We start from the raw sequence: 19,200 nt of genomic DNA on the forward strand, positions 1-19,200 counted from the left end.
GTTACCCAAATATGTATGTTGAAATGGAGATGTGTTATCCAGATAGGTCTCAAAATTCAAAAAATGAAGACGTTCAAATATAAAATGAAGAAAGCACTGAAAGCAAGTGTTTTCCCAATGATCCCCACAAAGGAAGACCTGATAGATTGTTGTCACTGTAAAGCGTTTTGATGGCAGGAAGGTGCTGGGGCACATGCTGGTCCCTAAAGGCTCTGTGATGGGAGAAACCCACAAGGCTTAGCGGAGGGGAAAAGGGTTTGCAAACTCACATCTCTTTTGGAATGTATCTGAGAGAGGCCACTGATTTAGCTAAAGTAGGGATTCTGAACCTTGGCACAATTAACGTTTGGGGCTGGATGATTCCTTGTCGTGGGGGCTGTTCTAGGCATTGTCAACTGTTTACCAGCATCTGTGTCCTCTGCCTAATGGATGCCAAGAGCACCTCACCTCCACGTTGTGACCAGCAAAAATGTCTCCAAACATTGCCAGATGTACCCTGGGGAGCAAAATCGCCCCTAACTGAGAACTACTGTTAAATTGAAGCCCAAATCATTACAATAGGGGAATAAAGATGTTTTTAATGTACTTTAAAAATATTACTTATACATCATATTAGAGTATGGTTTCATTTATATAAATCTATACTGAAAGCAGTTGATTTTTTAAGAAACAAAAACATCAAAGCCCTTTCTAACTTAGCTTATTGGATGTTTAAAGTAAATATTGAGAATATCAGCCTCTTCAGGAGTTAAAGTTTTTTTCCCATAAATTAGTATATTTAATAAAACAAAACATGATATTCAACTAAAACCAAAGACATTTGCATATTTCTTAAACTCCTGGTTATTTATCATTTTAACTTGTTTTCAAAAATGACACGTGACCTCACATGATATATAAAAATTAACTCCAAGTGGATCCAAGATCTACATGTAAGAGCTAAGACTATAAAACTTTTAGAAGAAAACAGGCATAAATCTCTGTGACCCTAGATTAGGCAATGGTTTCTTGGATATGCTACTAAAACAATAAGCAACAAAAGAAAAAAATGGATAAAGCGACTTCATCAAAATTAAAACTGTTTATGCCTCAAAGGAGACTAGCAAGAATGTGAAACCCACAATTTGAGAGAAAAGTTTTGCAGATCATCTATCCGATAAGGGTCTAGTGTTCAGAATATGTAAAGATCTCTTACAATTCAAAATATAAGACAAGTAACCCAGTTTAAAAATGGGCAAATGATCTGAATAGATGTTTCTCCAAGGAGGACAAAAATGGCCAATACACAAATGAAAAGATGCTCAACATCATTAGCCACCAAGGAAATGCAAATCAAACCCCGGAATGAGACACTACTTCACACCCACCAGGGTGATTATAATAAAAAAGACAGATAATCACAAGTGTTGGTGAGAATAGTAAGCACATTAGCATTATTCAGAACAGACAAAAAGTTGAAACAACTCAAACGTCCATCAAATGATGAATGCATAAACAGAATCTGGTATAGCCATACAACAGAACACTACTTGATGACGAAAAGACACGTAGCAGTGATACACGCTACAACATAGGAGAAACCTTGAACACATCGTGCTAAGTGGAAGAAGCCAGTCAAAGGAATCCATTTATATGAAGTGTCAGATCTAGAGAGACAGAAAGTAGATGAGTGGTTGCCTCAAGCTGGGGAGGCTGGAGAGATATAGGGGTTTCTCTATTAGGTGATGAAAATGTTCTAAAGTTGCCTGTGGCGAGCGTTGTACAACTCTGTGAAAACACTCAAAAAACCACTGCATTGTACACTTAAAGTGGGTGAATTTTACAGTAAGTGAATTATATCTCAAATAAAGCTGTTATTTAAAAATGACATATGTCGGGGGCACCTGGGTGGTTCAGTTGGTTAAGCATCTGCCTTGGGCTCAGGTCATGATCCCAGGGTCCTGGGATGGAGCCCCGCATCAGCCTGCCTCTCCCTCTGCCCCTCTCCCATGCTTGTGCGAGCACTCTTTCTCTCTCTTTCTCTCTCACAAATAAATAAATAAAAACTTTTTAAAAAGGCGTATGTTAGCTAGGGGAAAATTATAAAGATGGCTAACGCAGTAGCCAAACGGTCAGGGACCTCCAGGTCCCCGAAGGCTCTTCGCATGCCAGTGACTGGTAGTGATGCTGACCAAATTTAAAATGGTGTCCTGTTTGATGATGTGATGAGCCTCACTGTGTAAATTTAGTCATGGAGAAGTTAAATGGGTGAGAAAATACTGCCTTGGATCTCTCAGGACTCTTAGAACCTAAAACTGAATCTCAGACACAGGCTATCCAATTGGTGAGGAAAAGAGCTCCCGCAACCATTTTGTTGGTGGCTCTGACCAGGAGAGCATTTGGTGAACACGTACGTGTGGAGATGTCTCTTTCATTCCTGTATTCCTTGTTCAGTCAACAAACACCTCATGCGTCCAGGCAGTGTGCTAACAGGCAGGGCCAGGACCCCACAAAGAGATCTCTAATTTGGAGGAGCCGGGGAGAGGGGAGGTCAATGCGGTAAGTAGAATAAAATGAGAGCAGAGCGTCCATTACTGCCTGTATGGAAAACACTGCATTGTTTGGCTTTTTGAGTTAATCAAGATCCAAAACGGGGGTCTGCTTCACTGATTAGCAAACAACAGTCTATTGCTAGCTTCTACGTTGCCGGTAAAGGTTGTATATTTCCACGATGCCTGCAGTCACTGGGACCTCGAACCTTGAAGGAATTTATCTCGTTGTCCTGATCTTAAAGTGTGCGCGTGGGAAATTTGCTGGGCAAGTCCTTCTCTGTAGCTAGGTCGAAGGGACGATTTGGTCTGGCTCCCCCAGGGCACACGTCAGCTCTCCATCAGGGGGATAGGTCTTGACAGGCTCACGCCACACGTGCATCTTCACTCCAAAGACAGGTTGGTGAGGGGTAAGGTCTGTTTTGGGAGACAACCTTGGTACCTAGGACTCAGAGCATGTCTTCACGTCCTGCCTTACACTTGGAAATGTATTCCTGTGATGAGGGCGGCTCTCTGATCTCAGGCTAAAATTTTATGTGTGAGATGCTTGGGAGTGGTGGGGACTGTGGTGCACTGGGGCTTCCGATGCCTCTACACCGCCCAGCTCAGAACTATCACCATATGAGAATATGGGTGGTGCTATTAGATCTGCTCATTTTATGTGAAAGCTCTTGATTTTTAAACATTGACACAAAGTCCAAGTATTTTAAAAACAATGTTCAGGTCACAGAAAACACATCTGCAGGCCAGACTGGGTCTGTGGGCTGCCCTTTTGCCACATCTGATCTCAGGTTTCTATCAGACTAGAATTCAGTGTAGAGAAAATCAAGATGCTCATTCATTCATTCGACAAATATCTCCTCAAGTGTCTCGCCCATATCAGGCTCTGGACTAGAGGAAGAAAGAGGTATATCCATGAGTTTTCAATGTAGTGGTTTTAAAAATTACAAAAACACATGGAATTTTTAATAGGTTTTTAGAAATAATCGTAGGGGAAAAATTAGGCAAGCTTTTCCTGTGGTTCCCTACTCGTGGGTTTTTAAATGGCGACTTCCTTTTAAATGCTTTTAAAATTAAAACTCGGATGTGCAGCTTGGCAGGTTATCATCTTAATTTGACTTTCATACCCGCAGTCTGAAGTCCATTTGTCCAAAGGACGATGGAAACTTTGTCGGATCCTTAATGGGGCTGTGAGAAGCTCTAACACCCTGCCAACAGAGGCCAGTAAGGCCAAATATCAAGCATCTGCACAATTATCATTGCTATAGATAGTTAGGGCTACGTCAGAAGCCATCTCAGCTAGGACCACTGTGGGCTTGTTCAGACATGCACACATACACAACATACAGGCACATACACTGACTCATTCACACACAAACACACACACACACTATGTATTAAAGGGGCTGCAAATCTCTAAGAGAGACTCTGGACCGATTCTTTCATTTCCAGTTGAGGAAACTGAGGCACAGAACGAGCCAGAAAGCCTGAGTTTATATACAGACGACACTGTATACAAGTAGCATGCCCAAGGATCAGTATGACCATTTCCAGGCTGGTGGCTAATCATACATGAAATGTACCCTAATCTGCTTCTTCACAGCGACAAAATAAATAAGCAACTTTATCACTTTTCTCAAATAAAGCAACTATGTCTAAGGACAAAGGAATATTAAAGGTGCCCCCCGCCATGGTCTGAGCTCCAGGAGTCCTGTATTCCTGTGCTGTGACTAAACCCCACACAACCCCCCAGAAGAGGAAAGGACGTGGAGGACAATGCCTTTACTGCATATTGGGAGCAGCCGGCCCAGGGTCAGGGAGGGGAAGGGCCTAGCTTGAGGTCAGACACTGGACTGAGAGCCCGGCACTCTTGACTTCCAAGCCACAGAAAATGTTCCATCCCGCCTGACAGGCTTCCTCTAGGAACAGACCCTGGAAACCAGATGTGGTGCCACGTGAGAACCAGGCTTCCTCTCCAAGTGTGTTAGAAAGCGAGAGTTCACCTCCTTATCAAAGCAGTCTTGGTTTACAGATGAAGAAACTGAGGCCCCAAGGCATGGAGTTCCTGTCCCGCGGTAAGAGTGAAACCCAGGAGGCTGAACTGCCCCAAATGCCCACTGACTTCTCGCCCCCTCCCATTTTAAATGACCTCAGTCTATCCTAGATGCCCCACCCCATTCCAGCACATCAGCAAGGCCAAACGTTTTATAGGCCAGTCAGTCACATGATTACCTTTCACAAGGTATTTGGCCAAAAAACCACATTTTTCTAACTGGACTTGAGGACTTTTATTTTTCAGTTACCTGACAGGTCTGTTTTCCCTTTGTATAAAATGAGGCCCTCTAGCCCCGCAGGGCCTAGATGATACGGAGCACTCTGCCTCTGCATTCCTGACCAGCAGCTTCTAGATTCCACTAGAAATCATTCAGTGGGGCTTCAACAGAGCTTTCTTTCTTTCTTTCTTTTTTTAAAGATTTTATTTATTTATTTGAGAGAGAGAGAGCGAGAGAGCACGAGAGAACAGAGGGAGAGGGAGAAGCGGACTCCCCGCTGAGCAGAGAGCCCGATGCAGGGCTCGATCCCAGGATCCCGGGGTCATGACCTGAGCCAAAGGCAGATACTTAACTGACTGAGCCACCCAGGCACCCCCATCAACAGAGCTTTCTTGTCGCATGTTGGGGGGGAACTTAACCCAAGAGTGTAGCAGGGGCGAAGGGGGCCGCGTCCCTCATGCCTCAGGCACAGAGGAGCCAAGTGGGGTCCTAACCTCTAAGTGCCCCCCTTCTATCATACTGACACGCCAACACACTCGGGGCATCTCCCCCTCTTTTCTTTCTCTCTAGAAAGATCCAAGCCTTTGGCTCAGCTGCCCTGACCTTGCTATAGGACCAGTGAAACCCAATAGTCGCTACTTCCCCGTCAACTCTTTTAGGGCATTAGAGCCGACTTCCAAAGGCATTTCTGTGGCCCAAGTGCAGTAGCTGAGGTGGGGCCTATCGGTCATAACAGCACACTTTATCTCACTCTGGTGTTCATGGCATGAGCTGGGCCAAACCGTCCCTTCCCCGGGTTCTGATCCTCTTTTTCTGCCTCACATACAAGAAGAATGTTCCACTGCTGTGCTGGGTCCTGGGCATCTTGAGAAAATGAACGTGTGATCCTGCTTCCCGGGGCTCACAGCTACAGGGGAGACCCATGTCCAAGTGGGAGCAATTGTTCTCGGCTTCCTGGAGGAGGTGGTGCCCGAGCTCAGTGGGTCCCAGTGTTCCCAGGCAGGAAAAAGCCAGGGCAGGAGGACAGAGGGGAGGGTGTTATGGGGGGATAGAAAGCACCTCACAGACAAGGGTGTGGTAGAATGAGGGGGCATGGCCTGCTGGGGGAAGGAGTCTGGGTGGGTCAGAAGTCGCAGGGTTCTGAGATGTCTCCGTCCCGAGAGTACCATCCTCGTTCAAGCTGCCGTGCCTCCAGCTGGGAGCACGAGAGCAGCCTCCAGGCTGGCCTCCCTGCCTCGCACCTCCCCCTCTCTACTCCTTTCCCCTCCCGTCAGCCAGCCGGACCTCACCAACATCAGCGTCCGACCATGCCGCTCCCCAGTCCACTCACAGATGCTCAGGGCCTCTACTAACCTACAGAGTCCCAACCAAATTCATCAGCCAGCTATAGAGAACTTCTCATGATTCGACCCCAAGCTTCTCCAGCCTCCTGACGTTCCTCCTCTCTTCAAGGATTCCAGGTCCCAGCCTCTCTAGGCTGCTCCACATTCCACAGCCGCACCCTGCTCTCGTGTTGCCGCCTGTGCGCAGACTGTGCCCTCTGCCTGGCATTCCCTCCCGCCTCCTCCCCTGCATTTGTCTTTTAAAGTCTTTCCCTTGGGCACCCTGTTTGGCCTTTGCAGTGCTCCCCACATTGATCTGGAAATTCTCTGTCCAAACTCCCCTGGGCACCCTGCCAGGGCTTATATAATGTCACCCTCTTCTGTCTTGGAGCACGTCAATACTGTCTCTCTCCCTGAGGAGACCGAGTGGGATGTATCTTCGTCTTCTCTGCCTCCTCAGCACCAAGCGCTGGGCACTAAGAAAACGTAGTCTGAATAGTCCTGACCCACGCAGCACTGTTGCTCCAGCTGGGCAAGGAGGACGGTGTTACTTCGACACCCTTCAGGTCAGCATCACACCTGCTGCCCCAAGCTATCTGTCAGGCCACCCAACTGCTGCCCCAAGCAGGTTTGGGGGAGGGGACGCGTGAAAGGTGCCAGGGTGGGGGTGTCCAGGATGGGGCCAGTGTTCACAGATGGGAGTTTTAGGGAAGGCCAAGGTGACCTTCTGTGATGTTTTCTTTAAGGGCCTGGATTTGGTTCATTTCCTCCCAATTCTTCTTACTCTGCCTCGGAGATTTTGGCAGAGCAGGACCTCAGGCCGTCAAACTGGCAAACTCACAGTGACAGCCTCCCAACGGTCCCCGATATCATGTCTCCCCTTTGTTGGTACTGACAGCACTCTACTCTTAGAGCTGAGCACAAGGCCTCTCAGATTAAAGACTACTTTTCCCAGGCTCCCTTGCAGGGAGGGTGAGCCACGTCACTAAGCTGTGGTCAATAAGTGTCCGGTGGCGATTTCTAGTAATCTTCCTTAAAAGGCGCCTACGTAATGGTTTTTCTCTTTTCCTTTTTCTCCCCTTTTCCTCTAGTCTGATGCAGCGTGGCAGCCATGAGGACCACTAGCCCAGACCATGAGGATGAGGACTATACCCCAGGCTGGCCAGAGATGAGCTGGATGGAACCTGGGACTCAGGGAAGTGTGGGGAGCTGAGCTCCGTACCACCTCTAAACGGCGCACTTCTGGACTTGAACTTGAGGGATGAATAAACCACTGCTCGAGTCACGTTATTTTCAGGGTCTTAATCTTGCCGCCAAACTGCATCCTCACTGACAGCCTAGGTTCGCATCCCAGGGCCGCAGAACCACAGACCGCGCACTCAGTGCTCTCTGACTTTGGCGTCTCCTTCTCTAAAACGAAGTTCAAAAGCCTTTTTAGCTTCAGACCTCGGAATAAAGGTGTGAACTCCATCCAGGTGCAGCTTACTGCCAGCTAGTTTTATCATCACAGGGCATAATTACTCATTTCTGTTCAACTGAACAGATACTGAGTTATGGGGACACTCGGAACATCTGCATCTGATTGTGCGAGCTGTGTACTGCACAACTCCAAGGACATTATTTGCTCTCTGGTTTATGTAAACAATGTCTCCTTCAGTGCACAACTCCCACAACTGTCCCTAGCCGCCCTGTATCTGGTGGCACAATGTGGCTCCAAATTCAAGAGGCCTAGTGGGCAGATCATAGATTCAGGTTCAACATTTATTAAGCTGTTACTATGTGCCAGGCATTGGGCTAGGTGCTGTTCATATAACTAACCATACTTCTATCTATTTGTGTACGTGTGTGTATGTTAACAAACACAAAATCCTGTCATTCAGAACAGAGCTAAGTTGCAAACTAAGAGGCCTATAGTCCAATCAAATGTCAAAACTTGGGTTGGTTTGGTCTGTGCATTTAAATGTGGCATCAACATTTTAAAATAGGGAACTTTCACATAAAACTTCAGATTTCCAGGGGTGCCTGGCCGGCTCAGTTGGTTAAGCATCTGACTCTTGATTTCGGTTCAGTTCATGATCTCAGGGTCGTGAAATTGAGCCCTGCATCGGGCTCTGCCCTGGGTGTGGGACCTGCTTGAGATTCTCTCTCTCCCTCTCCCCCCGCTAAAAAAAATTCACATTTCCAGTATCTCTGGAAAAATTCAATGGTCTGGCAAAAAATTCAATGGCCTTCCCTTCCACATCAGCAACAACTGGTGGGGCTGAAGAGCAATTACCCTTTAGTCAAATACAAACTCTTCTGTTTACCTCAGTCCCCACCACTCCCTACTGTCGCTGACACAGAGGTCTAGAATCAGTTACTATTCATCACTGACTGTGTTGTTACTTTTCTTCCTGGGAGGTTAAGTTGCAAGTGAAAATTTTCTTATGTCCACATCTCTTTTAAGAGTGGAAAAGTGAAAGATGAACCAGGATGGCCACCTGCCTTGAGAAACTGGCACATCTTCCTTCCTTCACTTGTATTACCTACCTGATGTAGGTGATTGGTTTGCCGCCTCTCAAGTAGAAAGTGTCCAGTAGAAGAGGAGAGATGAGGAAGAGACTAGGGGGTGGGAAGGCAGGGTTTAAACTTTATCTACAGGGGCATCCGGGTGGCACAGTCTTTTGGGTGTCTGATGCTTGGTTTCGGCCCAGGTCATGATCTCACGGTTTTGGGATCGAGCCCTGCATCCAGCTCCACGCTCTGCATGGAGTCTGCTTGAGATTCTCTCTCTCCCTCTGCCCCTCGCCCTCCACGCCCTCTCTCTCTCTCTCTAAAATAAATAAAATCTTAAAAAAGACTTTATCTACAGTGATTTTTTTTCTTTGTAAGGGTGATCTGAATAAAATAAGGTAAAATTTTTACTTTTGTTAAATCTAAATCATGGGAACGTAAGTATCGTCTGTGTGTTTTGAATGTTTCCTATTAAAAATGTCAAAATCAAAACAGAAATTGCTCAGTATCCTCAGTGTGGGGCAGGTGCAGTGCTGTGGGTTGGGGGGGGCAGGGAAGTTGGACCTTGAAAAATGGGAGGCTTTCGAACCGAGGGGTAAAGGGCTGTGGGACCAAGAGGTCCGCTAGCAAAGAGGCAAGGGGGGGTGGAAGAGAAAGGAGGACTTTCTGGGGAGGCTGGAGAGGGGTGCAGGGAGGTAGTCATGGGGCCAGAAGACAGAGGTTAGGGTGGGGACACACTGACACCTGGCCTCACTCACCCTCACCCTGCCAGCCCATCCTTGGCTCTGTACATGGCCGGCAGTGTTTCTAAGGATGTGTGCCTATTTTTAGAGCAGAGATTTATTTCTTTCCATTTCAACTGTTTACTTCTGTCCTGGGCTCACAATTCTGCTGGTTTGTGTTACAAGGGAGAACCACAGCCCTGTGGACCAAACTTGGCTGCTTCCTGCATGGCCAAGAGCGTCTTCTGGCTTACAGGGTACCATCTGGAGAGTAGGGAGGATTTTATGATTTTGTGGAGTCTGATGGGAAGCAAAGTTGTGTGACAGGAAGTCCCCTGTTCTCTTCCTGGGCCTGTGGCTGACCTGCTGTGTGACCTTGACTAAGAACATTGCCCTCTCTGGGCTTCAGGGGGGTTTTCCCGTTGGTTTGATTTTTCATCACTACAATGTCAATACTACTTCTTACATCATAGGGTTGGTGTGAGGATTCAGTGAAATGCATAAAGCACCAGGTGAATGACGTGTGTCCAGGAAGGACCCCATAAATGAGAGCTTCTTTACCTGCATCATGTACATACATGGAGGGGGCGGGGGAGGGAAGGTTAGATGCTTTCTAAGGGTCCTTTCAGTGCTGCAAGTCTAGAGTTCTAGGTTTTCGTCTCCATTGTTTCTTCTTGCAGTCCATGGCCCCTGTTCTCAGAGCTCTTTTTTCTCTTTTAAAGATTTTGTTTATTTGAGAGAGAGAGCACAAGCTGGGGGGAGCGGCAGAGGGAGAGGGAGAAGCAGACTCCCCACTGAGCAGGGAGCCCGATGACATCCCAGCACTCCGGGATCATGACCTGAGCCGAAGGCAGACGCTTAACCGACTGAGCCACCCAGGTGCCCTGTTCTCAGAACTCTTGTTGCATTATGGACTAAGAGAAACAGGTCTGCCTGTGCTTAGCCTCCCACCTACCAGCTGTGTGATTCTGGTCATCTATTTCTTTTTTTTCCGATGGTATGGACCCCAAACTTTAAGGACCGATCACATAGGATCCTTGTAGTGATCCTCGTAGAGATGAGGCCCATACAACACTTAGCACAGTGACTGGCCTGTAAAAAGCCCTCCACAGAGAAAAGAGCTATGATTATTATTTTGGGCCCTGCAGGGCGACTGTTGCTTTCCACTCTTGTTTCTGTGGCTATAAAGGGCCAAAGCCTCCCAATGGCTGACTTCAAAACCAACTCACTGAACCCGCTTTCTTTATAAGGTTGGGATTATCTCTACCATCTTCCCTCCTGCTAACATTTTAATCCTTTTACTGAGACACTTAAGAAAAATTCTTCCTTTTTCCCAAAGCTTCATTATCAAGCAATATTTACAAGTAAATTCTTGATCTTGATGGTATTTTTCTTTCTTTTTTAGGAGATTAGTATTGATGGTGAAACTAACATAACAACTTCAAAGGAAATCGTGCTGGAAAAGAACAACTTGCTGGTTATTCCCCACCCCAGGCCCTGGCAGGCTCCAGCCCATAGGTGCTCACAGGAGGTGGTGGTTAACAGCATGGGCTCTAGGGGCAGGGCTGGAGGCTGGAATCCCAGCACCATCTGTGTTAGATCCTGGTCAGGTTACCTCATCTCTCTGAGCCTCAGTTTCCCCATCTTTAAAATGGGGCCCATGACCGAAACTCTCAGAGGATTAAATGAGATCATCCACACAAAGCTTTGCCCATGGCGCAACCAGTAAATGTTAACTACCTACTGATCCCATAAGAACGTGTACACGGATCCCTGCACAAGTCACAGTGTGACCCGTCAGTCTTCAATGTTTCTGTACGTTGTCCATTTTCCCCACTGCCTGGTGCAAAGGCAATCTGAACCAAGGAGTTGGCTGGGCTTCAGAGCAGCATCCACTTAACTCCCGAGAGACGAGAAAGGGCAGATCCTCTTGGGGAATCAGTCAACAGTGGATACTTTTAGCACATGGAGCATTCCTCTCCCGTGGGAGTCCAAGTGCAACAATCTCATGATAAGCTCAAGTTTTTCCAGGCCGCAGAGTGAGAGATAGAAAGTTTCAGGGACTTTTTTTTTAATTTTTAAAAATTTTTTTATGTGCACAAGCTTGGAACCCTCTGCTGCAAACAAAGCTGCTTTCCAACTCTGAGTACTCTACTCTGTCACGTGACACTGGAGCTTAACAGCTGCATCACTGAAACCCTACCCCCCTGAAGTGTCAGCTAAATTCAGGTAACAAGGCTGCCAGGAACTGCTCATCAAATCATAGCTGGTTAGAGCTGGAGGGGGTGTCAGGAGGCATCTAGGCTGACTGCACCCCTTTTACAGATAAGGAAACTGAGCTCCAAATAGGGAGGGCACAGGCCTGAGTTGGGAACAGAGCCAGGACCGAACACAGACTTCGGCATTTCAGGTTGCTTCCAGGAAGAAAGGAGGATGATTTTCATCCAGCACTCACCCCAGTTACAAAACCAGAGCACATCTGTGGCTCAAACTATCTTTCTGAGACCCCCATGAAGCTTCAGAGTGGCTCTCAGAACCGTGTCATGGCTCATCCACTGCCTAGGGGTGGGACGTTGGACAATTTACTTCACCTCTCAGTTTTCTTATCTGCAAAATGGGGCTGATAACAGTGCCTGCGTCACAGGATTATGATGATGGTTGAATGAATGAAGATTTTCAAAGTGCTTAGAACAGTGCCTGGGCATAGGAAGTGCCATATAAGCACCTGTTAAACAGAAATGAAAGCAGAAGCCGTATAGAGTGTCCCAGACAGGGCAGGGGACCTGGGGCCTGGTCTGGTTCTGTTTGGACACGTGACCTAGAGCAACCTCCTTCCCCTCTCTTGGTCAGTTCCTGCTCTCAAAGTTGGGGGCATGGACTCTTCTGGTCCCTGTGCTCCTCCCAGATGGCTGGCATCGAGACCTCTCCTAGTCTGCATACCTTTGGCCTCTCCCTGTGCTGACCTCAGAACACGGGCCAAGGGCAGGTGAAACTGAGCTGGAATGTTTGTGCTCTCAGAAAGTACGAAGGTCCCCCTAGATCTTTTCAAAACTCACACACTGACTTGCAAATCAGGTAACAGAGACATCTCCGTGAAGGGGCCAATTGTGTGGCTGGGACAAAAAAAAAAAAAAACACAAAACAACCCCACTGGTCTCTGTTATCTCCTATCCTCTCTCTGACTTCTCTTTCCTTGTTCTTGAACTTAGAGAGAAAGGGGTCTTTGAAAACGTCCATTTTGAAATCACAATGGTATGAGAATCACGGGTCTCTTGATTGCTCAACCCTCCTCCAAATCCAAAAGCACATTTATTTTCTTCTTGCCAGAGTGGAAGCTGAGAGAGCACTCGGAGCCTGTCTGGAATCTGAGTCTCCACACCCTGGTCCTGTGACCAGGGCAACTTAGCTTTCTGGGCCCGAGGTTCTCCGTCCCTCCGGTGGGCACCCACCTTCCTGGTGATCTTCTGGGAGGAGGACTTGGGGGTGCTGGCTGTGTGAGAGGGAATTTGCTACCAAGGCCAGAGACCTTGATATTTGGGGTGGGGGCACTGGGGGAGCCCTTTGCCAGGTTAGAGCTGAAACAGAGCTCCCAGCTGGGGCTCCAAGAGGCCTTAGGTAGGGGCTATACTCCAGTCCTGAGAGGCCTTTTCTACCTGCCCCCTGCCCCCTTCAGGTCTGATGCTTGGCTAGGACCTTTGGCACCACCTGCCTGACTTGCAGACACAGCTTCATCTAACCCCATCCCCGCCCCCTGCAGGGGAACAACTCCAACAGCCAGAAGGCCAGAGGCATAGGCCTTGCACTTCATTGCCCTGGGGACAGAAAGAGTCTGCAATGTGGTGGAAAGTCTGCGGAGAGGGACAGGGCCCTTCCTTAGCTTCAGAAAGGAACTCTCCCACCACCAGCCGGGCCTTTCGCCTCCCACCCATGTCGCTGGCACCTCCTCTGGTCCATCTGTCCTCAGAGCTCCTGAAACCAGCAAGCCCACCAAGTCACTGCCCCTCAAAGATTCCTCAGGCCTACGGAGAAAAGTCTAAACTCTCTGGGTGGCCGTGCATCCCATGTCCCCCGCTCCACCATTATCCAGCCGAAACTTCCTTCCAAGGTCATCTAATGCCCCACAGAAACTGCACTGAGATTCTAATTACCGCTGTCCCTGGTTACCTTTTGTACGAGAGCCTTTGCTCATGGCCTCCATTTGGCCTAGAATTCTTTGTTTTTATTCTTGACTCAGAAAAATCCCAGGGCCCAGTTCGCAAATCACCTGCCCTGTGAAGCCTCTACCAGTAAGAATCAATCGTCTCCCTGAGCTCCCTGTCTGTGCCCGTTGAGGACGCTGTTCATCATGCCTGCACTCCCCGGCCTGAGCCGACTGACAGGAGGGCAGGGTCCCTGCCAGGTTCCCCTGTGGTGGCCCGCACAGGGCCTGGCACCCGGCAGGCAACTACACCATATTTACTGAGCTGACAAAAGTAGCTAATCCCCCTTTGGTTCTCACTTTTTAAAGCTGCCTGTTCGTGTAATTCTATGTGACAGTGGTCTAGGATCGAATTAGAACAGAATCACCTCATAGCAATAAAGCTGGGAGCTTGGTTATTCCTTGCCTATGGTGCTTGTTTTTCCTGAAGCCCAGGCTTCCGGGCAGCAGGGGTGCAGGGGAGGGAGGAGGAGACCCAAGGCTCTCGCACCAACACTGCCTTCCAAAGCCCTGGAGTAAGCCTCATCAGAGGATCCATCTCCTCTGGCTGGGCAGTGGGAAGTCATGAATAGCAAGAGGGATTTGTCATTCTATGGGGCCTAAGATCCAGGACCCCTAGCCTAGGAATCTGGGTTTTCTAGAAAGAAGACATTTATTTGAATCTGGAGATAAGGCCAGGTTATAAGGTCATGGTAGCTGAGCCCTGAAGGGACCAACCAACTCCATCATTTCATGGATGGGGACACTGAGGCCTAGGGAAGGACAGGGACTGGCCCAAGGTCACATGGAGAGTAAGAGACAGGGCCGGGGTTGGTGCTGGGACATCTAAGCTCTAGTCCTGCATTTCTCCCTCTACACTAACTGTGATTACTTGAGGGTTAGTGCAATGGTATAGTGGTGTTCTTTTCTTTATGGATCACTGTTAAACCAGAGTTGAGCAATGACAGGTTTTCAAAGAAAGGTGTGAAATGTTCCATTTTTAACTAAAAATATATATAAAATGGAAAATTCACTTCATTCAGTAATATTCATTATGTACTTTCTCTGGACTGAGCACTGACCTGGGGATCTGGGTAGAAGATGCAGGCCCCTGTCTAGCAGGCCACCTGGGAATCCCTTTCTCGGCCCTGCTCACGGCTCCATGGAGGCTGGCCAAACCACAGGCTCGACCAGGGAGCCTCCTGCTGCTTGATCCTGTCATCCTGACTGCAGAGGCCAATTCTGAGCATTAAACACACTTCTTACATGTCCCAACTATGAAAGGCAATGATAAAGACACATCCCACCAGTGAAAGGGACTCTTGCAGCCCTTTATTCCTCAGTTAATTCCTTCCATGACACAGGGTCCCCACGGCCCTGCAGCAGCTAGCTGGAGAGAACGGGCGAGCTCGCTTTTGCAGACAGTTACAGTGCCTGCTAGGGAGCAATACCTTGTGGGGCTGGGGCAGGACTCTCCAGAAGGCTGTATTTGCTCTGAGTCCATGCCCAGTATCTCGTGCTGTTTCTCCCCCGGTCGGGATTCATGGGTCCAGGAATCAAAGGTAGAAATGGGAGAGGCCCTCCTCACTGCTACCCCTAGTGACCCACTGGAAGCATTTTTGCTTCCTGGCCTTGTGACCTTATGCTCTTCTGGCCTAGAGGTCTTAGTCCCAAAGGGAGGAATGTTTCCGCCAGAAGACACGACACTGACTCCCTTGGACTGGACGTTGAGACTCCCGCCTGGCCACTCGGGGCTCCTTATGCCACTGAATCAATGGGCAGAGAAGGAATTTCTGTACTGGCCGAGGTGACTGATGTGGAATTGGACGACTGCCCCACATCGGAGGTACGGGAGCATCTGCCTGCAATCCAGAGACTGCTGAGGGGCTTCTTCTTCTTCTTCTTTTTTTTTTTTAAAGATTTTATTTATTTATTTGAGAGAGAGAATGAGAGATGGAGAGCACGAGAGGGAAGAGGGTCAGAGGGAGAAGCCGACTCCCCACTGAGCGGGGAGCCCGATGTGGGACTCGATCCCGGGACTCCAGGATCATGACCTGAGCCGAAGGCAGTCGCTTAACCAACTGAGCCACCCAGGCGCCCTGCTGAGGGGCTTCTTATGAGCACCACATCCTGTGATTGGAGTCAATGGAAAATGACAACAACCCAATCCACGCAGGGCTACTACAGGCCCAGACCCTTCAGGAATGAAGGTTTGAGTCATCCAACCAGGCGAAGACTCGTGACCAACAAGGTGCTTGCTAAAGGCAAAGGGAATACAGAACGGGGAGTGGAAGAAGGTAGTTATAAATACCAGCTGCAACCATGTGACCTGTTAGAGAAACAGAGACTATAATTGTCATGAGCGTTTCCTCATTTTGTTTTGAACATGCTTCTGTGTGTGCATGTGCGTGTGTGCGTGTGAAGCAAGTACCTTTGTTTCCCCCCCCTTACTCTCTTATCATGTAACATAAGAGGTATTGATTTTATATTATAGTATCTAAGTATTACTAATTTTATAGCATGGTACTTAAGTTATGGACTGTCAAGGACTGCACCTCCTCTTCTGGACTCTACCTTCCTCTCATGACCTCGTTACTGTCCTTATAACGAGAGAAGTAAGACGTCAGATGTGTATGGGTGTGACGTGGACAAGGAGAAGACTTGTGATGGTTAATTTTATGTGTCAACTTGACAGGGCAACGGGATACCCAGATGTTTGGTTAAACATTTTTCTGGGCGTGCTTGTAAGGATGTTCCTAGATGAGATTAACATTTGAAACTGAAAAAAAAAAAAAAAAAGATTGCCTTCCCTAATGTGGGTGGGCCCCATCCAGTCAGGTGAAGTTCTGTATAGAACAAAAATCTTGACCTTCTTGACCCTCGGAACTGCCTTGAGCTGGGTAATTGGTTTTCCTCCTGCCTGTAGACTCAAACTCAAACATCGGCTCTTCCTGGGTCTTGCGCCTACCGGCCTTCAGACTGAAACTACGCCATCAACTCCGCTGGTTCTCCAGGCCTTTGGACCTAAGCGGGAACCACACTGCCAGCCCTCCTGGGTTGCCAGCTTGCTGACTGCAGATCTTGGGACTTGTCAGCCTCCGTAATCGTGTGAGCTAATTCCTTACAATAAATCTCTTCCCTATATACACATCCTGTTGATTCTGCTGTTCTAGAAAACCCCAACACACATGCATGCACGCGTGTGTGTGCGCACACGTGCACACACACACACACACACACACCTGCAAGGGCAGTGTTATTCCAGTGTCACTGCCATAGAAGGAAACGGGAAGTGGTAGCTACGGGAAGTCTGCCCCTGTCCCTCCCCCATGTGGTAATGGTTGCTGTCCCTGCACCTGTGATGACATGGTCCCCTTTTAGTGCCTACTCACATCAGGGTCCAGCTCATCCAGCTCATTTTCCAGGGTCCTGAGCTCTTCCTCCGTGAGGGCTCCGAGGATTTCATCTTCATCCAGGTCACGGTATTTCTCTAGTTCTCGTCTGTACGACATGGTAAGAGAATTGGTGCTTGTCTTCTGAGTTTCTGTGATCTATGACCTACCAGAAAGAGAAAGATCTTAGAAAGACCCTTCTTGGATTTTCTCTCTCAGAGCAAATCAATGCTTGGCATTCACATGGTGGCCGGGCATGTTCTATGAATCGTTAGGATAGTAACTACTATAGTGGATACTCTACTAAGCTGGATTAATTCTCCAATAAAACTGTGCAAGGTGAAAGTCCTGAGGGCATGTGACTGAATAAATTGTCATTGATTATATTGGCACGGCCACTAATTCCAAGTAAACAGAGGACTCTAAATGGCTTATGAATGCTCGAAAACTATTTTATTCTTCAAGTCGTTCAAATGCTTTTCTGTACAACCCTCCACCCTTTGCTCCATGTTCTGATGGAAAACATGAAAGCTGGAAGTTCTGCCAAAGCTGATTTTGTAAGAGGAGGAGCATCAGTTGAACACCTGCTGCATGCAGGTCCTTTGCCTACAAGATCTCGGTCAAGCCTCACAAAAAGCAGCCAGCAATAATGGCTAACGTTAACCACCACATCCAAGCCCTGTGTTAAGCACGTCGCAGGGATTTTCTAATTTAACCTCTGAGTAGATATTTGTTGTTACCCCCATTTTACGGAGGAGGACATGGAGCTTAGAAAGGTTGAGTGACTCATGCAAATCATGCTACTAGAAAGTTCTAGAACCACCATATGTACCCTGATCTGCCTTAAGCCCTCTGTCCTCCCTCTTGACTAAAACTGTTGATAATATGACAAGCCCAGCTCACACATCACCTCCGCTGTGAAGCCTCCATGTCCCCTCACTAAGCAAAACTCATCATGACCCTCACACTGGGCCCACACCCCTCCACTCAGCTCACATCCATCTCCTGTGGTGACCCTCCCCCCCCCCCCCCCGGGGCAGGGTGTCAGTTTGCTGCATCCCCCTCCCCCCAGGGCCCAACCCGGGGCCACACACGCAACAGGATGCTTTTTACTGAAATGAACCTAATGGCAGTTCTACCTGTTTTTGTTTATCCCATCAGACAACCTTGAGGAGACCGTGGGCTCTTCTCCTCTTGGAAAATGTCAGCTTGCTGCAGAAGCTGCCAGCATCTCTGTGTTTGAGCCTGTTCCCACCCTCGCCCTCCTTTCTGAAGCTGACAGGCTAAATAGTGAGGCAACAGCTCAGGACTTCCTTTGATGCTGTGGAATGGAATACACTATTGTGTACAGCATTGGTGTTATGGGTTGAATTGAGCCCCCTCAGATTCATCTGTTGAAGTTCTAGGCCCCGGGATTTCCGTAAGCCAGCACTGCTCTGCAAGTAAGAATGTGCCGTTACCTGGTAATAGAGTCACTGCAGAAATAACTCATTCAATTTGCATAAGGTCCTACTAGAGCAGGGTGAGCTCCCAATCCAACATGACTGGCGTCCTTATAAAAAGTGGAAATTTGGACAGACACACACAGGAACACATGTGGGGATGAAGACAGAGATCAGGGTGATGCTTCCAACAGACCAAGGAACGCCAAAGACTGCCAGCAAACCACCAGAAGCTGAGAGAGAAGCCTGCAACAGACCTCCATGGCCCTTGGGAGGAACCACCCCTGCTGGCACCTTGATCTTGGACTCTGAGGCTCCAGAACTTTGAGACAATACATTTCTGTTGTTTAGGCCACAAAGTTTGTGGTATTTTGTTATGGCAGCCCCAGCAAAAGGATACAGTCAGTATCTCCTTCATCAGCAGTTTGTGTTTTTAGATCCCTACACACACACACACACACACACACACACACACACACACACACACACACCATGGCTCCTCTGTGACAGGACTGATGGGATTTTCCAGCATAGAGAGAAAGGAAAGCTAGGAAAAGACAACCAGCTAATCAGTCAACCAGCTGGAATAGTTATTAACTAAAAACAATTAGTGCACTTAAACAAAAAACAGTTCATCAGCTAACAGGAAAAGCCTCCATTTCAGAAAGCAGAGGTGCGTGTTATTAATGCACGTTTGTGCACGTGCCGGCATATGTGTAGGAGAAATATGGCAGCTGGCCTGATAAGAAAGCACTTGCTTCCCAAACACAGAAAACCCCAGTGCCATCCATCTGTCTAAGAATGGCTTGGCTTGGCCTGATGTCTTCCTTTACCCAGACCCCAAGAATGTG

The 19,200-nt window shown here is 48.0% G+C and overlaps 1 protein-coding gene across 2 annotated transcripts in view; it reads right to left on the reverse strand.

The window, feature by feature from the left end:
- TMOD1 (tropomodulin 1) overlaps positions 1–19,200 on the reverse strand; it is an 84,344-nt gene that overhangs the window by 48,153 nt on the left and 16,991 nt on the right. For both annotated transcript variants that reach the window (XM_025888274.2, XM_025888276.2), the window contains exon 2: positions 16,908–17,073. In XM_025888274.2, the coding sequence (XP_025744059.1) occupies positions 16,908–17,027 (120 nt within the window). In that variant the 5' untranslated portion in view covers positions 17,028–17,073. The remainder of the gene's footprint in view (positions 1–16,907; positions 17,074–19,200) is intronic.

Source organism: Callorhinus ursinus, unplaced genomic scaffold (genome assembly GCF_003265705.2).
Source record: "Callorhinus ursinus isolate GAN/ISIS: 27379988/994484 unplaced genomic scaffold, GSC_fseal_2.0 scaffold24, whole genome shotgun sequence".
NCBI classification, from domain to species: Eukaryota; Metazoa; Chordata; class Mammalia; order Carnivora; family Otariidae; genus Callorhinus; species Callorhinus ursinus.